We start from the raw sequence: 25,535 nt of genomic DNA on the forward strand, positions 1-25,535 counted from the left end.
TTAATTTGGGGAATTTCTTTAGTGAATTGGGCACTAAAGCAGTGAAGATTGTGCATTGAAAGAAATGATGCATATTTAATTCTTAGTGAATTTCCCACTAAAATAAATGGCACCAAAACAGCATTGGTTCTCTTGCATGTAGCAACCGAACATAAAGAGATCTCGGAAAATAGTGCAAGTCGCATAGACCCCTTTTATGATGCTTTTTGGTGTTTTTGACTGAAGTGATCACTTGCAATTGTCCTAGACTATCCCAAAATCAAGACATCTGTCAAGCCTAATTACATACCACAATCATCATTAAGACTTTTCTCATGATCGGCACATTCTTGTAAAGTAAATGCATTGTTTGTTTGAACAGTATAGACACAACTATGTGTAGTATCCATGGTGTCCCCTGAGACATGCCTGTGCATTCTCGCGTTGCATGCCTGGCGAGGTTACGCTTTTAATGCACAGGGGTGTGTCCAGGTACGTCGCACCCAACATCTGTCTACACACATGGTGATTAGACATATGATTATGTCCTATAAACAAAAAAAGACATGAAGCACACTTAAAGTTACATATATCTGACACGTTAGTTCAGGTTTAGGACAGCTCAGTTAAGGAAATGAATCATATAAATATAACTGTGGCATTAGCACTGTTCAATAGAGTCGGTGAAATTAAAGCGTTGAATCAGACGTTAATTGCGTCCACATAAAGGTAGTTTGACACTTGTGTTTATATACATTTATATAGCATTAATCTACCACTTTATACATAGCAACTAATGAGAATAATACAAACACAAGTGATTCATCCGAGGGAGAAAGCAATGCTAGCAGTGCTACAATATTAGCAAGATGTTAACTTGCAAAACGAATGTTAATGTGCATCTTTATAACCATTAACGTCAACCTTTGTATATGATTTAATTCATGTTGACACATGACTGACTAGCTTGCTAGATTGCATTCCCAAACATTTGTTTAAAAAGTTGCACAATTGGATTCATTTAATGGTTTTATGTTTATGTTCACAGACATGAGGGTGAAGGCAAACTTTTGTACTTTCAGCAACAATACATCACTTTCCACCCATAATAATGTTGTTTTAGTCCTTAAGCAGATGTAACGGTGAGAAATATTTAAACTGCTTGAGGTTCCTTGTAACCGAGATATTCTTTTGTCAATGAACTTGTTGAAAGAGACATAACATGTCAGCTAAAGAAATGTAGTATGATATATTACCCATAATTATCACTTTCACACATAAGTTATGAAGGAAGCTTGGCATGGAGAGTTGGCATTAACATGGGCATATTGTTTCCAGAATTGTAATACTGATAAAATTGGTTAAGTGGAAACACTTTTACAATAAGGTTGCATTTGTTAACATTTGTTAACGAGAACAATGAACAATACAACATTTATTAATCTTAATAAATTCAATATATACCGATACATTTTAAATATAAATGTTGTATGTGTAACATTAGTTCATGCAATTGAATTAACATGAACTACCAAATATACAGTATATAACTACTGTATATACTTGTACAGTAAAATAAGATTAACCAATATTAATAAATGCTATATAGAATTGTTGTTCATTGTTATTTCCTAATAACAAATGAATTTACAAATGTTGACAAATATATGTGTATATATATGTATAGAACACTTAATCATTCTTTATATTTGTTTTTTCATATTTTAAATAATAGTAAGTCATCACAACTATGGAATAATAGAAATGGAAATATGGGTATTATATACAAAACTGTTATATTTGATCATCTTCAAAGTAGTCCGTATTGAAGGAGTTCCCATCTACTGTATGTTGGGCACTTATTGGCTGATTTTCTTTATTATTTGGTCCAAGTCATCAATTTCAAAAACATATATTTTTTTTAATTAAATTTTAGTTTTATAATGAAATAAATTAATATGGTGGCAAAATTATATTTTTCTCTACAAAACTAATTTGAAACATTTAAGCATACGCCTTCAGGTCAAAAGATTTTGAAGATCATGAGAAACATTTTAGGCAAGTGTTTCAAAACTCTTGACCGGTAGTGTGTGTAGATTTAGGAGGGTTACTTTTGAAATGTGTTCCACTACAGATTACATGCTTTAAAATGTCATTTTTAATGTATTCTGTTAGATTACTCAAGGTCAGTAATGTAATCTAAATACTTTGGATTACTTCTTCAGCACTGGTAGATTTTTTTTCACTTGTTTTGACTATAAAAACTCAGTGAGACAAAATCCACATGTTAAAAATACATTCTCTGAAAAACCCAAATATCTTATGCAGTGTTGCTTCTAAAACAAGATCAATCAAACTGATCTTGTTTGAAGGATTTATTTTATTTTTTACTGGAAAACAATAAAAACATTATCATCAAGAATATGATTTTTTTTGCCCTAATATCAAAGATCTTACTAGAAAAAAAGAAAATTATGATCCAATGTGAATTTTCTTCATATAAAAACATGATCGTGTCTGGTAACATGTGCATGTAAAATGGCTAGAAATAGCATTTTAGCTTAGCGTAAAGCTAACAATTTACACAAGGTTTATTTCTATTTCTTCTGCTCCAAATTTACTTCAAACGTACTTCTCTGTCTGCTCGTATGAATGTGACACATCATAAGAAAGTGTTTCACCGCTGTTCAAATGCACTTTGGATCATTTATATGTATAAATATTTTCCATCTGAAAGGACTAAATATTAAATGAAACAAATGACAATATAATGCAAAGAAATCTCTTCTGTAATCAAAATACTTTTTGAATGTAACTGTAATCTAAATACTAATGATTTAAATTGTAACTGTAGTGGAATACAGTTACTTATATTTAGCATTTTAAATATGTAATCCCGTTACATGTATTCCGTTACTCCCCAACCCTGTGTGTGTGTGTGTGTATATATATATATATACAACATTAAAACCACCTGCCTAATATTGTGTAGGTCCCCTCGTGCCACCCAAATAGTGCCAACTCACATCTGAAAATAGCATTCTGATATGATAATCTTCTCACCACAATTGTACAGAGCGGTTATCTGAGTTACTGTAGACTTTATCAGTTCAAACCAGTTTGGCCATTCTCCGTTGACCTCTCTCATCAACAACAAGACATTTCAGTCCACAGAACTGCCGCTCACTGGATGTTTCTTGTTTTTGGCACCATTCGGAGTAAATTCTAGAGACTGTTGTGTGTGAAAATCCCAGAAATGCTCAAACCAGCCCGTCTGGCACCAACAATCATGCCACGGTCCAAATCACTGAGATCAAATTTTTTTTCCCCATTCTGATGGTTGATGTGAACATTAACTGAAACTCCTGACCCATATCTGCATGATTTTGTACAGTACTTTGCTGCCAAACGATTGGCAGATTAGACAATCACATGAATAAGATGGTGTACAGGTGTTCCTATTAAAGTGTCCGGTGAGTGTATGTTTATATGAATTCATGTTATGTTTATATATTTATATGCATATTATATGTCATTTTTAGTATATAAGGTAGATTTTAGATGCCATATCTGGTGCCTATTTAACTATGTTTAATCATATTTTTGCAAAACACTTCAATATTCCTATTGTGTGACATATTTTTTGTAGTCTCTCAATTAATAGGAGGTAAAAATAAATGCATGCATTATAATTGCATAAAACGTAGAAAATGCTGTTTAAAGTAGTTTAAGATGTAGTACTGAATGTCAAGGGCCCCACATATATATGATGTAACAAATACATTCTGATCATTTCCGTTTGTCATCATCACAGTCCAAATACTTATGTTAATATCTAAATTGCATCACAAGCACAATACAATCAGTGCTGACTCAGGGGTGCAAACAGGTGGGGTTGGCAAGGAAAAATTTTCTGGTCCTTGTTAAAAACAAAATATGTCTTCTTCCGAAAACTCATATTTTCCGAGTAGACACCTCCTGCTTTGAAAGTTGGCCACCTGGTAGTAGCTGGACAGGTAGCTGCATGTTTACCATCAGTACCTCTCTTTAATTACATGCACTCCCATTTAAGAACAATGTCATGGGACCACTCTTTTTTTCTCATGTGTCTCAGCACCGGGGGGGGAGAACTGGTTGGGCGGCATTCCCTGTCCTGTGACTGCCGAGATGTTTAGGCAGCCAGATGCGTTGACACCCAAGAACCAGATGTGCAAGGGTGGGACCCAGCAAAGCCAGACGGATTTTCACCCTACTGGGAACTGCCACACTTCAGTGACTCTCACCTGAAGAGAAATCACCTGGGCAGAGAGAAAAGGGGTGGGACGGATCAAGGGCGTGTTGGTAAGTAAAGTTGATTTCTTCTGATGAACTTTCACTGCATTGAGCTCTCTGAAGTTTCAACTCCATAGATGTCTTCAGCAGATCAAACAGAATGAAACTGGTCGCACTCTAGATATTGTCATTTTTTACATATATTTATATATATATACAACTACCTATATTTGTCATTTTAAAGGGATTGCTCACCATAAAATAATAATTCTGTAAACTTTTAAATTCTAGTCAATAACTATTATTGTCATGTGGGTCTGTATGTACTTTAAGTTGCCTTTTCCTTGCATATGTCATATAAGTTCACCGCTATTTCTCTTTTTGACGGTGTACATTTTTTTTTAATGTTAAAATACTCCAATCTTACAACGTATAGCCCAAAAATGAGAGTCTGTAAAAGCGCTGCAAATATAACACTGCATAAATAAGTGTATGTCCTCCAGTATTGGGTGTAATCTGATTACAAATTAATTACTTACTGTAATCTATTTACATTTGGTAAAAAGAAAGCAGTGTGCACATTACATTTTAAATCGGTGTAATAATTACTTTTAAGTACATTACTTGTGTTACACATTTCTAAAATAATTATGTAGCGCATTTAAAATGTGATTGTTTTTATTTGTTTCCTTACTAACGAGTCATTGTAAGAGATAAACGTGATACATAGAATTATTTTGAATTCCTTGAGTAGAAAAACAAAAAACTTGAATGTGAAAAGGGTTTTTGAGAGTAGCTTAAAAGTCATTAGTAATGTGATTACTTCTCCCATTAAGTAATAAACAGTTTTATCTGATTAATATTTTTAAAAAATGTGGTCTGGGTATCTCGGCGAGTATTGACGCTGACTAGCACCCCTGGAGTCACGAGTTCAAATCCAGGGTGTTCTGAGTGACTCCAGCCAGGTCTCCTAAGCAACCAAATTGGCTCGGTTGCTAGGGAGGGTAGAGTTACATGGGGTAACCTCCTCGTGGTCGCGATGAGCGGTTCTCGCTCTCAATGGGGCGTGTGGTGAGTTGTGCGTGGACTGCGGAGAGTAGCATGAGCCTCCACATGCTGTGAGTCTCCGCGATGTCATGCACAATGAGTCACGTGATAAGATGTGCGGATTGATGCTCTCAGAAGGAGGCGACTGAGACTCGTCCTCCTCCACCCGGATTGAGGTGAGTAACCGTGCCAACACGAGGACCTACTAAGTAGTGAGAATTGGGCATTACAACATTTTGTGAGAAAAGTAAAAAAAAGTAAATAGTAGCTAAAGACACCTAATATAAAGTGGGTTAGATGTTTGTTACTTACCTTATAACACCGTGCGAATCAAATATGATACACAACGATTGACAGCTTGTTTCACTCTCTGTTTAAGCTGACGAGCCAAATAACCAATGGTATGCAAGTTTCCAATGTTTATGGCACCATCTAGTGGTTACTTGAGTATAAAAGTGGTTTCAGTGTTCATATCGATCTATTTAAAATGTCGGTGGACTCTTATGTTGGGATAAACAACAGCTTATTTTAATAAAGTAACAGTAATTATTATATTGTTACTGATATATTAATTTGAGTATTTGCTGAATATAAGCAACTTGTGCTTGGTCAAAATTTTGAATATTATTTTATTGAAAACCCCCTTTGAAATCCATGTATTAAATATGATACAACAGACTTTTGAGGAATATCTCTCAATCACCAATACATTCAATTCATGCCCACCACAAAATATATATCACAGAGATCCTATTTCACATATTTCTGTGTATTTTCATATATGCCGCCTGCTCTGTCATTATAAAGATCTCATTAATGTACATTACAAGCTATTATGATGTCATCTTACCAGAAGTTCCTGAGACACAGCGAAAAAAGTGCATAAAATACAGATGATAAAAACTGTTTATTGAAAAAATAATATTTTATTCATATTGTATTTGATGTGCTGAATTGAACTGTGATGCATTTAAATCCATATTTACAGACCAAACAGAGGAAGTTGTCGTGGCCAAACTCTCAAATATTTGGTATTTCTGAAAATCCCAGAGTCCTCTGAAAATACCTAAAACAATTCTTTTGTATGTCAGGCTTTACAGGGTTAAATTATCAGCTAATATTAAAAGATAAGGTTCTAAGCATAGGGAGCTGTGCAGAAATACATTGCCAGAATGTCATTTCTGTTTTTAATGAGAGGTTGCGAGTGGAACGGACAGTGGGCGCAATCCATGAAACTGCACAAATATGGAGTGCGCGACTTACGCTGCCACCCAAGAGAAATGCTAGAACATTCATGGAGCTGTGAGTGCTCGAAGCAAATTCATTATTTATAGATTTATTCAATTCATAATGGAGTTGCACATTGTGCGTATCATACAGAAAACATACAGATTGCTTATTTATAGTTATCAAGTTGCTGCAGATGAAGCTAGGCTAATATCATAACATAAAATAAATTACCAGTCACTATTCTTCAAATAAAATGTGTAATAAAATAACATTTTTATTTTCAAGTTTTTACTCTATATGCATAATTAAGCATTAAGTGTATTTGTTAATATATTTATTGAAAGATTAGAACATTACTTCAAATCTTCAAGTAAATAATTGTGATCGTAGGGATATAGCTGACAAAAAAAGTATAATACAATGTTAGAATAACAAACACATTTTCCATAAATCATGCAACATCTTTCATGGAATGTGTAAGGCTTTTTGCATTTTGTAAGCACACCCTAAGGACTAAGACATGCCCCAACATCTCTGTTCTTTACCTAAAGACGAGTTCACATCGGCAGAAAAACGATTATGTAAAATAACTGAAGGTTACTCAAATGCTTCAATACAAACACACACATACTCAACGCATACAGCCTACAGCAATACAAACAAAACATCTCCACACACATTCATGCAGCTTACGTAAAGCAAGCACAAATAAGATAAACACTCTAAAAGTGTCAAACCATACAAGATAAATGGGCTTTGACCTGTGCGGTTATTGCGTTTTGTTTGTGTTTGTGTGGGCTCTTGTTGATGTGAATTGTGTCACTAATACAGGATCAGTGAATACAAAGACGGCAGAATTCGAGAAAAAATTGTGGCCCCTGGCTTTGCTGTGCTAGACGATTTCACCTCCCCAGTGGGCCGCTTTCTTCAACTCTACAGCCCCAGTGCCGGTCCTCCTCCAGAGCCCAGGAGAGACCCTGTCCTCATCACATAGAGAAGCATGATGACACCATAATTGCTGAGCTGGCAGGAGCCACGTCAACGGTTGGTATTTTAGATAAATATTTACTTGGTAAACACCCTATTACACAAGGTGTGGCAGGTTACGAGCACAAATCGGCTCTTGTGTTTTTCTGTTTGGGTTCTGTCTAGGCAAGGGCCCCCATGGAGGGACCAGATGAGCCGAGATGGGCCCTTAGGGACCTGAATGAGAGACTGAAGGGATTTCTGGAACATGTAAAACAGTTGGATCAGGTAAATCGCAAGCTTGAGGAGAAGATTTTGGAATGGAGAAGGAACAACTTAATGACACCGCCACAGGACTGGAGCGACAAGGAGGAATTGGCTCAGGAACTTCGAGAGCAGGTTTGTTCGTGACGTTCACACTAGGGCTGGGTGATTTGATGGTTCATGCAAGTTTATTAGTATGAACTCAAAAGTATAGCAGATATTTTCGTAAACTAAAATAAAAATGTGAGTACAGACAAACCGTAAATGTGCGCAACAATATGAATGAAAATGTCATGTAAGAGAAAGTTACTTTAGTTTTTGTATTGATTTTAGATGGTATGATTATTACTTGTGATGCAATCATTTTAAGTCGCAAGGCGCAATGACGGATTTATGGAGAAATGCGATATTAGACTAAAAACTATTTTTGAACTTTTTGATGAAGCTTGGACAGAAGAATGTATTGTAAATAACATCAATCCAAATGTTTTAAAATACATTGTGTAAAAAAATGCGAAAACCACCCGAAATATCTAAAAGATGGACGGACGGATAGATAATTTAATGACTGACAGACGGAGAGACAGACAGACAGACAGACGGACGGACGGATAGACAGACAGACGGATAGACAGATAGTTAATTTAATGACTGATGAATGGAGAGACAGATAATTTAATGACTGACAGACGGAGAGACGGACGGACGGACGGACCGGATAGACAGACAGACGGATAGACAGATAGATAATTTAATGACGGAGAGACAGACAAACAGATAGATAATTTAATGACTGACAGATGGAGAGACAGACAGACAGACAGACAGATAGATAATTGAATGACTGACAGATGGAGAGACAGACAGACAGACAGACAGACAGATAGATAATTGAATGACTGACAGATGGAGAGACAGACAGACAGACAGATAGATAATATAATGACTGATGGGCGGAGAGACAGACCGACAGACAGATAGATAATTGAATGACGGACAGACAGACAGACGGACGGACGGACGGACGGACAGACAGATAATTTAATGACTGATGAATGGAGAGACAGATAGATAATTTAATGACTGACAGACGGAGAGACAGACAGACAGACGGATAAGCAGATAGATAATTTAATGACGGAGAGACAGACAGACGGATAGATAGATAATTTAATGACTGACAGATGGAGAGACAGACAGACAGATAGATAGATAATATAATGACTGATGGGCGGAGAGACAGACAGACAGATAGATAACTGAATGACTGACAGATGGAGAGACAGACAGACAGATAGATAATATAATGACTGATGGGCGGAGAGACAGACAGACAGACAGACAGATAGATAATTGAATGACTGACAGATGGAGAGACAGACAGACAGATAGATAATATAATGACTGATGGGCGGAGAGACAGACAGACAGACAGATAGATAACTGAATGACGGACAGATGGAGAGACGGACAGACAGACAGACGGACGGACGGACAGATAGACAGACAGACGGATAGACAGACAGACGGATAGACAGATAGATAATTTAATGACTGATGAATGGATAGACAGATAGATAATTTAATGACTGACAGACGGAGAGACAGACAGATGGACGGATAAGCAGATAGATAATTTAATGACGGAGAGACAGACAGACGGATAGACAGACAAACAGATAGATAATTTAATGACTGACAGATGGAGAGACAGACAGACAGACAGATAGATAATATAATGACTGATGGGCGGAGAGACAGACAGACAGACAGATAGATAATTGAATGACTGACAGATGGAGAGACAGACAGACAGACAGATAGATAATATAATGACTGATGGGCGGAGAGACAGACAGACAGACAGATAGATAATTGAATGACTGACAGATGGAGAGACAGACAGACAGACAGATAGATAATATAATGACTGATGGGCAGAGAGACAGACAGACAGATAATTTAATGACTGACTGACAGACAGATAGATAGAAAATATAATGACTGATGGGCGGAGAGACAGACAGCCAGATAGAAAATATAATGACTGACAGACGGACAGACGGACAGACAGACAGATAGATAATATAATGACTGATGGGCGGAGAGACAGATAGATAATATAATGACTGACAGACAGATAGATAGATAATATAATGACTGATGGGCGGAGAGACAGACAGCCAGATAGATAATATAATGACTGACAGACGGACAGACAGACAGATAGATAATATAATGACTGATGGGCGGAGAGACAGATAGATAATTTAATGACGGAGAGACAGACAGACGGATAGACAGACAGACAGACAGATAGATAATTTAATGACTGACAGACGGAGAGACAGACAGACAGATAGATATGACAGACAGATAATATAATAATCTAATAATAAAACTGAGACTGTCCGTTTTATTTTAGTGCACACAACGGAAAGTGAGGAATTCACTAAGAATGAAATATGTGCACTGAAAGTGTCGTTTATTTGCATGCGCAGTCTTCGCCCTATCCTCTAAAGGAATTCCTCAAATCAGGCAATGACAAAATCTGAGCAGAATTTGTATTCCAAGATCAATAGATAAATGTACACAAACAAAATCCATTTTTGTTTACAACCAGATTTCCGCGGGCAGTAATAATGCGATGTCAGTTCCTCCAGGAAAACAGCACTGAGTTTTGTAAATAAAGCGCAATCAGCAATGAGCGAAATTTAGCAATATCACAATCTCAGTCGTGCCATTGTGCTGAATATGATATATTGTACAACAGCACTCTAGCTTATGTGATATCACTATCGCACGGTGACAAAAGATTTTGGTTGTTCTGCCCACCCCTACAATTCATACTTGTTCCTTCTACACACACACACACACACACACACACACACACACACAAACCTTGCAGTAGTCACTTTTTACCTGCTGTGTTATGCCTCACACCTGTCTCATTAGATTAATGCATTGCCACCCGAGGCACAGTATAATGGCCAACATCTTATTTCATTATCTTTGATCAGGTGATGCTGAAAAACTCCTCCAACTGGCTCTCGAGTAATTAAGACTTTAATGATTTTTGGGAAACTCTTCCTTTAGAATAGTATTTCTCAATCTGGACCCTGGGGCCCCCACAGATCTGCACATTTAATGTGTCTCAATTATCTGACGCACCCAGTTCTGGTGTCAAGTGACTAAAGAGATGATGAGTTGAATTAGGGACAAAATGTTAAATACTCTCCTCCAAGAGCCCCCAGCATTTGAGAAATACTGATCTGACTGGAAGTCAACTGGGGGGTTGGTTCTCATTTGACACCCATATCTTTGCTAACATTAGTGTGTTTCTAATAGATTTAATACTACAGTTAGGTTTGCAATGTCATACTACAATACTACTCTGCATGCATTCATTGGACGTCCTACAACAGCTGAGTGTAAACATAAATAACTGTGTTTTCTTTCTTGACTCATTATTGGATCAGAGTGCTAAAAGATTCAAAAAGTTGGGAAAAAATCTAAATGGCTATAATCAGCTATACTACACTTTGCACACTGTGCATATACATACAATATAGTGCATAAAGTGCTATTTCAAACAAAGCCAGAGCCTTTAAACCTGAGGTTTGATTGGTTTAAATTCCATGGGACTAAAGTAGCGCTAACATTTTAACAGACAGCTGTTACCCAGACACCTGTGCTTTCTAAAACCCTTCCTGCGCTCATGGCCATATTTACCCTGCAAAAATGGTTAATCCTGTGGTACCTTATGGGCTGCTTTTAAATCTCGCTTGAACCTTTGACCCAAACATAATAACCTGCTTAAAGAAATGCAAAAATGCAGATAACAACAGGGATTTAAAACCGGGTTAAAATGGGATAGTTCACCCAAAGATGAAAATTCTCATCATTTATTCACCCTCCTGCCATCCCAGATATGTGTATGACTTTCTTTCTTCTACTGTAGCTATATAGGTCCATACAATGCAAGTGAATGGTGAGTAAAAAGGTAAAAAAGGACTTGTATATTCATCTGGGTAGGGTTGCACCAGCTGTGCGTAAATTCTCACGTAAGTTAGGATGTAAATCTCACACTAAGGGATTAGTAACTACTAGTTCGTTTGTAACTAAGTCAGTGCTTAATTCGGCCGCACCACCTGTTCTTAAGGCAGAACTTAACTAGTAGGTTGTGCGTAGTCGTATTGTATTTTCTTTGTAATCCAATCAGCAGCCTTCAAATTTGTAAGCAGGAACCACGCGCATCATTTCAAGCTGCTGCCTTGCGTGAAATGGAAGTGCAACGTAGTGCAGCGTAGTTCTAGCGGGAAGACTAGCAGCTGTACATCATCACTTCATTAGCGGGGTAATTCCTAGCCAATCACATGTAAGCCATTGCTTTATAAGTCTGCTCACAATCTATCACATTGCTGTTTCAGTGCGCTAAAACACAGGCAACCTCCGCCACCCCACCACCACCAGCTGAGCCCTGTCCCGCACGGGGGTAGGCTCCTCGCCCCTGCCTCCTATCTCCAGCAGGATATGACGGTTCCGGGCACAACTCTCTCGGACCGCCGGACGGGGCCTACGCCAAAGAGAGAGACATTACTTTGTTTTACATTTATCAAATAAATGGCATCTTAAACTTCACTCAAGCCTGCGTGTCTTCCCGATAGAACTGTCAAAACAAAGACGTACGATCTAAAAAGTTAAATTAACTTATTACACATTTCATTTAAAATAACGCAACGCACACTTGGAGGTTTGGAGAGCGTGCGCCGTTTCGGTCTGTTTGGTGTTGGATATGAGTCGCAAATGAGCATGTATATCCACATCATCATAAGTATCCAAAAGGATGATGTCGGTCTCGTAAAACTCGCCAACAAATTTGTGGTTCATTATCTTCGTTATCAATGATAATCTCATTGATGTACTCTAATCTGGCTGCTATCTCATTCCATTCATTCACTATTCACGGGCTAAAGCTGCCGTCAATATTTAGTTTATACGTAGGGTTATGTCCTACGTAAATTTAATGGTGCAACGCTCAAATATTTAGTAGTGCGTAAATTGTGACTTAGTGCCCATTTACGCAACAACTAGGCTAAGTTTGAATTTACGCACAGCTGGTGCAACCGGCCCCTGTTTCTTACGCACACCTATCATATCTTTTCTGAAGACATGGATTACACCACTGGAGTCGTATGGATTACTTTAATGCTGCCTTTATATGCTTTTTACAACATTCTAAGATCTGGTGCAGTTATTTTTGCAATTTCATTTCATTTGGCGAAGAAATGACACACGTTTGTCCGAGTATGCGCAAGGATAGTCTGGGAAAAGTCAATGAATTAATGAAAAGTCCTGGCCACACTTATGTCAACATATCTTACTTTAGCTGTGGTATTTAGTATCATTTAAGTCTGTACTTAAAAAAACAAAAAACACAGATTCACACCTACATACACCCTGATCTTTTCATACCGAGAATTTACAAACTATTTACGTTCCCATAATTAGATGGGTGTTTTCCATCGTAGAAGTCATAACTAAACATAATAATGAGCCTTTGATAAATTGTACCATTATTTAGATAGACTCGTGCAATTACGTGTTCTGTTTTTCTCTCTCTAATTTATTCCCTTTGTGTGTTTCAACAGGTCACCAGGATGTTAATGGGAAATACAGAGATTTTGTTACAATCCGATGCTGTAAAACTCAAGGCCTCGAGATTACAGACCAGGTTCGAAGCCCGTCAGTAAATAGAAATATGAAAACTAGCTAATGCACAGATTACTGCAAACTACACATTATATACTGTATGGTGAATACTATATTTTCAAAACAGTACATTATGCAGTATATACCAATTACCATTTTAAATGGTAGTATTCACATTGTTGTCACATGACCTCCAACACTTCATTAGCAAAAACAATTTTGCCTTAAAATTAAAACTTTCAAGTTAGGAAGCCTTCTTTTAATTGGTCATTTTATATGTTCATATACAGCCACATTGAGGCCCGTATTCTGCACATACTGTAAAAATGCCACGTATATGCAAATTAAGTATAATCCAATCCCGGTATTTTAAACATACAGAACATCTGCAAAATGTGCACATTACTCAAACTGCATTCCTTACAAAAACATGTCAACATACCACAGGAATCTTTCATCAAAGCGGTTCGGTCTTTTGATTTGGACGTGTGCTCGCCCTCTTGTGGATGGAAACTAGTGCATCTTTACATAACTGTGACTTCAATTCAAATGCTTATTAATGAATAAAAGACAATAAAACATATGAAACATGAGGTGTGGAGCTCTAAGATGACGTTAGCCCTATTCATGCCGACTTTCTCAGGAAATGATGTTAAATTTGATTGGCTGGATAAGTCATAATTAAAAGGGTTTATGGGCACACACTGTGAGTGCATGTTTGAGTAATTTGTCTGACGTCAAAGGCTGTTTAAGTGCATTTAAAGTGGCAGCTCTGTCGAATACATGGCTTTTGTGGGGGTTTCACAGTGGCGCTAGTGCTGGTAAACCGAGTTCGAATCTGGCTCGTGATATTTTTTCACACTGTGTGAACGGTGGCTGTGGCATGCTGTGTGACCACACACAATCATCAGTTTGCCCCATAGATTTATATTGTATTTCTGTTAACACTATTTGAGTGAGCAACATTAACGGTGGTATGAGTCAAAAGTATTTTCAGCAGTAATCCGTAGAGCTTATCTCGTATTTAAATAATACATTTTTTCCAGAATGTTTTAATGTCCGTGGGGTTGATTTTTCTGAAAACATCCAGATCATTTTTTAGTTTTTTTTTGTTATATGAAGGTCTCCGGGCCTTCATCATTTATATTTGGTATTTTTCAAATGCCTTTTAGCCTTGTCCCATACCCAGATTTTCAATATTTAACTATTAAATACATTATAAAAACACAAAATATTGCATGTTTGAAACTCTCAAAAAACTCGCCACGTGCCCCACCGAGAGCGAGAACCCCATTATAGCGACCACGAGGAGGTTACCCCATGTGACTCTTACCCTCCCTAGCAACCGGGCCAATTTGGTTGCTTAGGAGACCTGTGTGCCCTCAGCACACCCTGTCAAGTTTTACCATATTAAGAGTACCGTCATTTCCACCGCACCAAACAATTTTGGCCATTTTTCAAAACGTTAGCGTACTTGTTAACCAAGTTGACAGAAGGGTCACGGAACATCATGCTTGAGATGTTTGACGAATCAATGTCAGTATCAATTATTTTTGTTGGACATAATTTCCAATTAAACTGTAATTTTTCAAAATGATGCAAAAAGTGGGAAAATATTTGAATGTGTGTATTAAGGATATGTAAAATGTTAGCTATAAAAATTTGCCTTAGACAGATTGAGTCGTCGATTTTGTCTCAAAAAATGTAATATTGTCTTTTCCCTCAGCATCATTTCTACCACAGAATTCTATTAATCCCAATAAATCATTTGAGATGTGCTGGAAATGACACTGAGGTGCGCAGGGTTGGGAGGGTTACTTTTGAAATGTGTTCCACCACAGATTACAGAATACATGCTGTAAAATGTAATTTGTAACGTGTTCCGTTGGATTACTCAAGGTCAGTAATGTCATCTAAATACTTTGGATTACTTCTTCAGCACTGGTCGATTTTTTTTTCACTTGTTTTGACTATAAAAACTCAAAAGTAAGACAAAATACACATGTTAAAAATACATTCTCTGAAAAATCCAAATATCTTATGCAGATCAGGATTTTTTTATATTTTTACAGATAAACAATACAAAAATTATAGTTTTTTGCCCTAATATCAAAGATCTTACTAGAAAAAAGAAATTATGATCCAACGTGAATTTTCTTCATATAAAAACATGATCGTGTGCATGTAAAATGGCTAGAAATAGCATTTTAGCTTAGCGTAAAGCTAACAATTTACACAAGGTTTATTTCTATTTCTTCTGCTCCAAACTTACTTCAAACTTACTTCTCTGTCTGCTCGTATGAATGTAACACATCATAAGAAAGTGTTTCACCGCTGTTCAAATGCACTTTGGATCATTTATATGTATAAATGTTTTCCATCTGAAAGGACTAAATATTAAATGAAACAAATGACAATAAAATGCAAAGTAATCTCTTTAGTAATCAAAATACTTTTTGAATGTAACTGTAATCTAAATACTAATGATTTAAATTGTAACTGTAGTGGAATACAGTTACTTATATTTCGTATTTTAAATATGTAATCCCCTTACATGTATTCCGTTACTCCCCAACCCTGTAGGTGTGAGACAGAGGAGAGACTCCGTCTCCTGCAGGAGCAGCAGGTGTTAAATCTGAAGAGGAAGAAGGAAGAAGTGGAGATGAACAACATAATCCTGCAAAAACAGATTTCACAAACTAGACAAGAATTACAGCAAATAATAAAAGAACAAGAGGTGAGGACATCATGCATGTGTGCGTGTTTATACAATTGTGCGTGCGTGCGTGTGTGTGTTTTTATGTCCTGTCAGTCATATAAAGCATTTAACAAAATAAATATTGGCAACTGTCTTTAGTAAAGATGATTGTTGAAAATGTTAACTTGTTTTCACACAAAGCTGTGGTTTGCCTCGGGGAAAGGGTGTGAGTGTTGGTTGGGAATGGGGAAGTGTTTCTCGAGAAAATCACCCTTCAGTTGGAAAGATTGGAAATGTGAACCTCTCAAAAACATGTTCACTCAAAATCAAAAGAAATATTATTGAGAAATTGATAACAAAGATATACAAATGCTTAGCTACTCCAGAACAACAACTAGAGACACTTCGGTGAAGCATTAATGGCATTAACGAAAATATGAGTAAAATATATATATACAGGTGAAACTCGAAAAATTAGAATATCGTGCAAAAGTTCATTCATTTCAGTAATTCAACTTAAAAGGTGAAACTAATATATTATATAGACTCATTACAAGCAAAGAAAGATATTTCAAGCCTTTATTTGATATAATTTTGATGATTATGGCTTACAGCTTATGAAAACCCCAAATTCAGAATCTCAGAAAATTAGAATATTACATGAAATCAATAAAAAAAGGATTTTAAATACAGAAATGTCGGCCCTCTGAAAAGTATAATCATGCATATGTACTCAGTACTTGGTTTGGGCCCCTTTTGCATTAATTACTGCCTCAATGCGGCGTGGCATGGATGCTATCAGCCTGTGGCACTGCTGAGGTGTTATGGAAGACCAAGATGCTTCAATAGCGGCCTTCAGCTCTTCTGCATTGTTTGGTCTCATGTCTCTCATCTTTCTCTTGGCAATGCCCCATAGATTCTCTATGGGGTTCAGGTCAAGCGAGTTTGCTGGCCAATCAAGCACAGTAATACCATGGTCATTGAACCAGGTTTTGGTACTTTTGGCAGTGTGGGCAGGTGCCAAGTCCTGCTGGAAAATGAAGTCAGCATCTCCATAAAGCTTGTCTGCTGAAGGAAGCATGAAGTGCTCTAAAATATCCCGGTAGACGGCTGCGTTGACTCTGGACTTAATAAAGCACAGTGGACCAACACCAGCCGATGACATGGCTCCCCAAACCAACACAGACTGTGGAAACTTCACACTGGACTTCAAGCATCTTGGATTGTGTGCCTCTCCATTCTTCCTCCAGACTCTGGGACCTTGGTTTCCAAATGAGATGCAAAATTTGCTCTCATCAGAAAAGAGGACTTTGGACCACTGAGCAACAGACCAGTTCTTTTTTTCTTTAGCCCAGGTAAGACGCTTCTGACGTTGTTTGTTGTTCAGGAGTGGCTTGACAAGAGGAATACGACATTTGAAGCCCATGTCTGTGTGTGGTGGCTCTTGATGCAGTAACTCCAGCCTCAGTCCACTCCTTGTGAAGCTCCTCCACACATTTGAATGGCCTTTTCCTGACAATCCTCTCCAGGCTACGGTCATCCCTGCTGCTTGTGCACCTTTTTCTTCCACACTTTTCCCTTCCACTTAACTTTCTATTAATGTGCTTTGATACAGCACTTTGAGAACATCCAACTTCTTTTGCAATTACCTTTTGAGGCTTTCCCTCCTTGTGGAGGGTGTCAATGATGGTTTTCTGCACAACTGTCAGGTCAGCAGTCTTCCCCATGATTGTGAATTCAACTGAACCAGACTGAGAGACCATTTAAAGGCTCAGGAACCCTTTGCAGGTGTTTAGCTGATTAGAGTGTGACACTTTGAGCCTACAATACTGAACCTTTTCACAATATTCTAATTTTCTGAGATTCTGAATTTGGGGTTTTCATAAGCTGTAAGCCATAATCATCAAAATTATATCAAATAAAGGCTTGAAATATCTTACTTTGCTTGTAATGAGTCTATATAATATATTAGTTTCACCTTTTAAGTTGAATTACTGAAATTAATGAACTTTTGCACGATATTCTAATTTTTCGAGTTTCACCTGTATAAGGAATTCTCTCCAATAATTAGTAACCTCATGTAACCTCATAGCTAGCGCTAGGTAGCTCCTCTAAATGTCGCAAAAAGATTATAATCGGAATAAAATTGGCCTTTAAATTCAACACTAGCTAAGTTTGGGTACAGTATTGCTAGTAACATAGCTAGTTAAAATCATCGATTAAACGAATGTATGACACAAAGCCATTATAAATACAATTATCCCCTTACGAAAAACGAGAGTTCGTGTCAAATTTGACAAAACCACTGATCATTTTCATATGCAAATTAGCTTTGCTGCGAATTTTCGGCAAATTGTCCATAGTTTCCAAAGGTTTGCCGGAGGTTCACCGCTACCGGCAAACATTTGCAGGGTGTTAAATGCTCATTTGCATGTGAAAATAACGAGCAGCAATTTTGCGGCTTGTTTACATTATTTGTAAGGGTATGCTTAACTATGCTATTATTATAATGATATAAGTTCATAACATACCTGTAATAAAATTATCTTAGTCTCTTTAGACATATTTCTCAACACAAATTGGTAATGTGTGAGCGGCAGGGTCAATTAAAGGGGCGTCACACACCAGATGCGTCTGGCGGATAACATGGCACGCTCTAAAATTAGAAACTGTTATTTATTTTCTACAAAAGGAACGTACACACCGCCAACGCTCGGCGTCAACATTCTGAAGTGCCACGGAGCGCAACTCATACCTGCAAACGCATCAACGTCAGTTTGTTCATTCTTGAAGAAGCACAAAAACTGCTTTAGCTCGTCGCGTGCGTGCGTGCGTGCGTGCGTGTGTGTGCACTTAAGTAAATGGCATATCGCCTTCTTGTGGTCTCCCAAAGCTATTACACCAGACTGTTAAACAGAGGCCAACTGAATGTACTGGAAAGCACACAAATTGGTCGTCTAATTTAAACAGTAGCTAATTCACTCGCTATTGATGGGTGTCGCAAAAAGTTACATTTGGCCTTGGATCCACCTCTCTCTCTCTCTCTCTCTCTCTCTAAATGACACAATGTATTTGACATATTTTGGTTTCTGTAATTCTTGCTGACACATCCTCTCAGCTCGATTTGTTTTATTTCACGCATTACACACTCTCTTAACGGCCTTTAAAATCTCTCTCTCTCTCTCTCTTGTGTGCTGATAGAGAGAGCTGGATCAGCACCAGCGACGGGCAGAGGAGGAGAGTGATAGAGTGCTAGAGCAGATTGCTGCAGGGGAGGATGGCAGAGGAATGGATCTCTCCTGGACCAGCACCCAGTGCAACTACTCCAGCCCTGCTCATAGCAGACTTGACTCAGCCACGCCGACAATTCCAGCCCCAGGCTTTGGCCCAGCTCCACAGACAAGGCCCCGAAATTATCCAGCTAGCCCAACGGCAGCATTTCCGCCACAGGTACGAGTCCAATTCTCTTTCTCTCTCTCCTTCAAACACTCTCTCGGGTCTACTGACCAGGGCACTGCAGAGCAATCCTAGTGTGCGTCTGTGTGTCTAGGTGCGTGAATGGACTGCTTACAATACTATTAATATTTAAATTACAATGAGAGATGTCTGCCCCACTGAGTATAGCCATTGTCTTTTACTGTCTCCATCAGTAGGCAATCATAATCTGTCTTGCTATGTGTCAAAGCTGAATTTATGCCCTAGCACAAAAACACGGTCTGCCTATCTTGTAATTCTCCTTGGAAAACAACAGCACAATGCAGCTTGCCCTTACTAAAAAAATACTGTGGCCATAAACTGGTACACTGTGGGTATTTGATGGTAATGCCATGATACTGAATGATTACCATAGTAATTTCCAATTGTCCAAAACATTATGGTATTATCATGGCACATGTCCAAAACAAAACATGGTTTACCATGGTACTATGTCCAGAACATCATGGTATTATCATGGTACCTGTCCAAAAAAAGAGCCATGGTACCATGCTGCAGAGCAATCGAACAATCTGGCACATTAATAAAGAATACAACTTATGTATTGTTAAAAGTGTGCTTACTGGCTCTTTCATAACGGCTTCAATCATGCAGACGTCCGATTAGAATTTAAGGTTTTGAAACGCTTGAGAACGCATCAAAGTTTGATGTCTGTCTGTTACTGGTCATAACTCTCTGGTATATTTATGTATACACAGTGTTGGTGTGTTTTTATGTAGGTGAGGGCAGGTGTTGAGGACCTGAAGGAGGCACGAGCTGAACTCACAGAAGCCAGAAAGCAATGGCACCGTCTACAGGTGGAGATTGAATCGCTGCATGCAATGGTGTGTATTAAACTCCCACACATATAGCCACAGGCACACTCAAACACCCTCCAGGGGGATTGTCCCTGCAATAAGTGCTTAGGTTCCTCCAGGGGAACTGTTACCAACAAGAGGGTTGCTGGTTCAGTCTCCTGAAGGGGTGGACAATGAGCCATCACAATTGTGCCCTATGAGCAACGTGTCCAAATGATAGAATGCTCCAGGGGGATTGTCCTAGTAAGAATTGCTCAGACTGCTCCAGGGGTACTGTCACTCACCAAATGCTTGCTGGTTCAATATCCGGAAAGCATGATCCAGAACTATTGTGCCCTTGAGCTATGCTCCCAGGCACTGACCACCTAACAGGGAATGTTCCAAAAACTTTGGTTGATGAAATGTAAAGGTAAGGAACAAACATTACTAGAATACCCTTGTAACGTTATTACTATTCAATAATATTTCTCACAGTATTAGGAAACACTCATAGTACAACATTGTTCGTACATCCTTTAAATTGTATTTCTTGACATTTTTTGTCAGAGAGTAAAAATGTATATGTTGTGAAGTTGGCTAATTGCATTTTCAGGAATCTTATGTCAGTCATTGAGTAACATTCTACTCGCTTTTAAAAAAAAAAACAGACATTTTCATATTCCTACAACCCTAATGTAACATTTGGGAAATAATTTTAAGCTCCAGGGGGGGTTGTCCCTGTAATAAGCTCATGGTGACATCTATGGCGACATCATGTGAAATTTGCGGCCAATTATTTCATTTAGCGAATGCTTTTATCCAAAGCAAATTGCACACTTGCTTTAAGGGAAATCTCTTTGAGGTACCTGTGCTTTACTCAGTAGTGCTTTGGTGGCAGCTTATGGATTGTCCCTTGTGGGACTTGAACCTACAAATGTTTGTTTACTAACCTCAATCTATTCCACCAGCCATAAAAATCTGATTCTATTCTATCAGGAGAAAAGTCTCCAAAGCTCCCTACACCACACTCAGCTCCAGTACTCCGTGCAGCTCAAGGACCTCTCCGGGTCTGTGAGGAGTCTGGAGTCGGAGTTGGAAACAGTCCAAAATGAACTAGAGGTCCAGAGGCAGAACCACAGCCAGTTACTCAACACCAAGATGAGGCTGGAAAGAGAGATCACCACCTACAGAAAACTCTTGGAACATGAGGAGGGCAGGTAAGGGTTCACTGAGTTTTAAGCAATAAAAATCGTTTACACATGCTCAAACTTGTATGGTGCCAAACAACAGATGTAGGATTTGTCTTTTATGCAAAGTTGTATATTGGAAACTTGACAACGTTTGAGGTATTTGCAAAGTGCCCTACATGTAATGAGCAGTCAATCAACCAAACGTTTAGGGTTTCTAGGGTTCAAAACTAAGAAAACTGGTTTAGGGCCATAATAAGATTATGGCCCTAAACCAACTTGTGTAGAAAAAGGGTTCTTCGTTTGCTTCTGACATATAGGTTTCTGACATCAGAAGGCCAGTCTCTCAAACTGAAGACATGGAAAGCATCAGTTCATGCTCCAGAGCAGAACGGACTTCCCAACGGATGTGACGAGGAAATCGTTCAGCCCGTTTCCACTGAGAGAACTCCAAAAAGTAGCCCAGTCCTTCATCGACATAGGAATCTTGTTGTTTTGACAGGTCAGGCCAACAGAAAATACCATCTTCATCCTCAACTTCATTGTTGGACATTGAATGCATCTTCTTTCAGACTCATTCTCATTCTCATTCTCCACAATAGTTAATTATACAACTGTGAGAAAGCAAATGTCCAGGTCTTATGACTCTTTGTTTGTTTGGTGTTTTTACTCAGAACCAATCGGGAACAAAGATGGGGAGATCTGTACTGTGAAGACTCAGGAGATTCTAGAGGGAAATATACTGAGAGAAAGCGCAGAGGGTCACGGAAGTGTGGAGTGAGTTTACATACACTTACTTCCTTTCCCTGGTTGGCTGATCTTCGCTAAGATGGTTTACCAGCATGCCCAATATGTGATCAACTGACCAGCTGAAACATACCCAAAATCCTTCTTAAACCAGCCAACTAACCTTAGCTTAGGATGGTTTTAGCTGGTTTAAGGTGGTCTTAGCTGGTTTTAGATGACCTCCCAGCCTGGCCAAGCTGCTGCTCAGCTGACCATCTGAAAAGCACCCAAAATATCTAAACCAGCCCAACTAAAAAACCTGAGCAATCAGTTTAGACTTGTCTTAGCTGGCCTCCCAGCCTGACCATATGAAAGGCTCCCCAAACCCTTCTAAAACTAGCCAACTGACCAGCCTGACAGACCAGCTTAGACCAGCCAATCAGTTTTGGCAGTTATATAGAGCTTAGCTGCCCTGGAAAACCATATGCATTTCACAAATTCAAAACAAAGATCTTGACGTGTTTCGTCTTGCATGTGGTATTGAAGGCAATAGCAATTATGGTTTAACTTTTAATTTTTAAACTGGCACATTCTATGTCGTAAACTCCCTTTTAAACTTTCGCAGACATATTTTTTGTGTGTAATGCTTTTCTGTTTTGTGCTACAGGACAGAAAATATTGACAAGGTGATCAGGCAATGGGAAGGTTCCTTCTTTCAAGGAAATCCAAAGTTGAGGAAGAAATCTGTTTCTCTGCGTTTCAACCTTCACATGGCCGTAGCAGATGAGGGCTGTGGTCAGACAAAACAGGACAGTCTCCCTAATGTGGAAGTCCGTCTGGTCATGAAGCGGTCCCGCAGCATACCTACCTTTGCTGAGTGATGTCACAATGCAACTACATCCCAATTGTGACATCAGAAAACGACCACATCCCAACTGTGACCTCACAATGCTACCATCACAGATCAGTAGTGGCGGCGCTGTTGCAATGTTTAAGTGTTAACATTCACGGTAACGAGAAGCGAACGACACAATTAAGTGACATAGAACTTTTGCCAAGTCCTAGGAATAATTAGCAACACATCATCGATTAAGCATTTTAAAACAAAACTCAAATTGCTCTAATGATTGTTAAGAACTCATTGCATATAAAGCTACTTTCAGAAAAATCAACTCAAATTATTTTGTAATGTTTCATGTTTGTGACTAGAGCGCAATGCTTTCTGCGTTCGCTCTACTGTAACATTATTCCTGATCATTAGTATATTATATTATTAAAAACCTTGATAAGTATTGTTTTGTAATACGTGTTCAGTTTAAACATGAATTGACCTAAAATCTCACGGTAAACAAGCGATCACAGTGGTTGAAGCCAAGAATTTCCCACTATAGATAGATGCCTTATTCAATCTGACAAATGCTTCTGGAAATATAATTTAACACTCCAGTGAATGCAAAGAGAGTATCTCGTACTCGTTCTACAAGAAAATCTAGCGTGAACCAAAACAAAAGATTTACAGCAACACGATTGTACTGTTGTCACGATATTGCCTGCGCTGACGTTTACAAAATAAGTAACAGTAAAAGTCATCAGCCTATCACTGCAAATGAAAAACAAAAAAAAACGGTTTGACACATAAATAACCTCTGCATTCATTACATTGCCTTTAAAAGTTACATTGCTTCGCTTTACAGATGCAAAGTTTACACTTTATTTAAAGTGCGAATACTGTGTCTTCCTATCTAAAATTATGAAGGATTATTCAGAAACTGTGAAATGACAATACTTCTGAACAACAGAAAAAGAAATGCAGCATTTGTGATTTACATATATAAAACGATTAAATTGATTTATGTACCCATTATGTTCTACCTCTGTACTGTAAATAAATGGGGTTCTTCCTGACGCAACAAAGAATTTAAAATTGTATTGATTCTGAATAAATCTATATCTCTAAAATATGGATGCTATCCTCTCTTAAGAGTATTTCTTGTTAGTTGGCTCTTTAGTTTCTTATGTAATACATAATCGGGTGTCATACATGATAAGATATTGATGTTATCTCTCATAACTGAAGAAACAATTGCCTGCTAAGTGATTTGGTTTCTACACTGTATGACAGGTGCTAATAAAGCTATTATTATTTCCAAATGAGCTATTTAAAAGAATCAAAACTGTGCAAAGATGATTCATTATTCAGATCACAGCGCCTGAAAACTAGCACACAACACAGATGTCCCAGTTAAACGTGGGCCAGACTGTAACAGAATAAAGATGACAAATCACAGTAAATGTATTCAGGTCTCATACAGAGATAATGGTGTGCACAGAAGTAAAATAAAACACAAATATGTTGCACAATCCTTGGCAGACATTGCAAATAGCAAAGGACTCAACAAGTTGAGGAGATGGAGGTAGAGTTCAGATAGTACTTTCAACATTAGGATTAATACGCCAAAGTTGCTCGGATGTTGTACTTCTACTATTGGTTTTTCTAAATATGCATTTGTGCATGCTTTTTGGGCTAATCTTACCTTCAGCCCATGGAGCTTATCTGGTTGTATTGCTAAACGCCGGAAGACGATTACCATTTTTACTAGCAATTCTCCTTTGGGAATTCCCAATAGGTTTTAATAATGCCAGTTTTAGATTTGTGGGTAAAATAAGGTCTGTGGTTCACATTACTACTTAAAGTGGTAATACATTTTTAGGTAATTAATTTAGCTAGATGCTAACGCTTGCATGTAAACACCATCCATATGAGACAAAGGGGTTTGTGGTATCAAGACGCAACACTATGACATTGTAGCATGTCTCAATACTAATGCACTATATATAATAAAAAAGGCCCAAAATAAGTATGCATATTGGAATGCAGCCCATGAAAAATGTCCTGAACAGTTGGTTAACACAGTAGCATACAGGGAATGTAAAATTAGAGGGTAGAAGAGATTAATGCTGCTATCTAGTGGTTATTTATGAACATGCTGGTCACAAATAAATGTTTTACTCCTTGTTGTGCAGAAGTTGTTACTGATTTGAGTTTCCAATTTTGTACAGAATCAGTACTTAAAGTAACAATTCACCCAAAAATGGTCATAATTGATTTCAGTTAATGGGGATATGTTTTACATTTGACAGATCTTGGATTGCAACAATGGCATTTTTGTGTGTAAGTGTATT

General features: G+C 37.9%; 1 protein-coding gene across 1 annotated transcript; it reads left to right on the top strand.

Moving 5' to 3' along the window:
- The first annotated feature begins 4,168 nt into the window (after window positions 1-4,168).
- Window positions 4,169-24,320, top strand: LOC127640933 (keratin, type I cytoskeletal 19-like). The gene is made up of 11 exons (XM_052123653.1): window positions 4,169-4,320; window positions 7,360-7,572; window positions 7,681-7,893; window positions 13,410-13,492; window positions 16,054-16,207; window positions 19,370-19,618; window positions 20,383-20,487; window positions 21,436-21,656; window positions 21,947-22,128; window positions 22,301-22,403; window positions 23,020-24,320. The coding sequence occupies exons 3-11, from the start codon at window positions 7,693-7,695 to the stop codon at window positions 23,231-23,233; spliced, it is 1,512 nt and encodes a 503-aa protein (XP_051979613.1). The 5' UTR covers window positions 4,169-4,320; window positions 7,360-7,572; window positions 7,681-7,692; the 3' UTR covers window positions 23,234-24,320.
- Window positions 24,321-25,535: the final 1,215 nt, after the last annotated feature.

The sequence above is a fragment of the Xyrauchen texanus genome, chromosome 50 (assembly GCF_025860055.1).
Source record: "Xyrauchen texanus isolate HMW12.3.18 chromosome 50, RBS_HiC_50CHRs, whole genome shotgun sequence".
NCBI lineage: Eukaryota > Metazoa > Chordata > Actinopteri > Cypriniformes > Catostomidae > Xyrauchen > Xyrauchen texanus.

What these genes read in the sequence shown, in the direction of transcription:
- LOC127640933 (XM_052123653.1), top strand. Translation starts at nt 7,693, where the DNA reads ATGGAGGGACCAGATGAGCCGAGATGGGCCCTTAGGGACCTGAATGAG. An exon ending in GCCTCGAGATTACAGACCAG is followed by an intron (nt 13,493 to 16,053) that starts GTTCGAAGCCCG and finishes CCAACCCTGTAG; the next exon opens with GTGTGAGACAGAGGAGAGAC. An exon ending in TTGGAACATGAGGAGGGCAG is followed by an intron (nt 21,657 to 21,946) that starts GTAAGGGTTCAC and finishes TCTGACATATAG; the next exon opens with GTTTCTGACATCAGAAGGCC.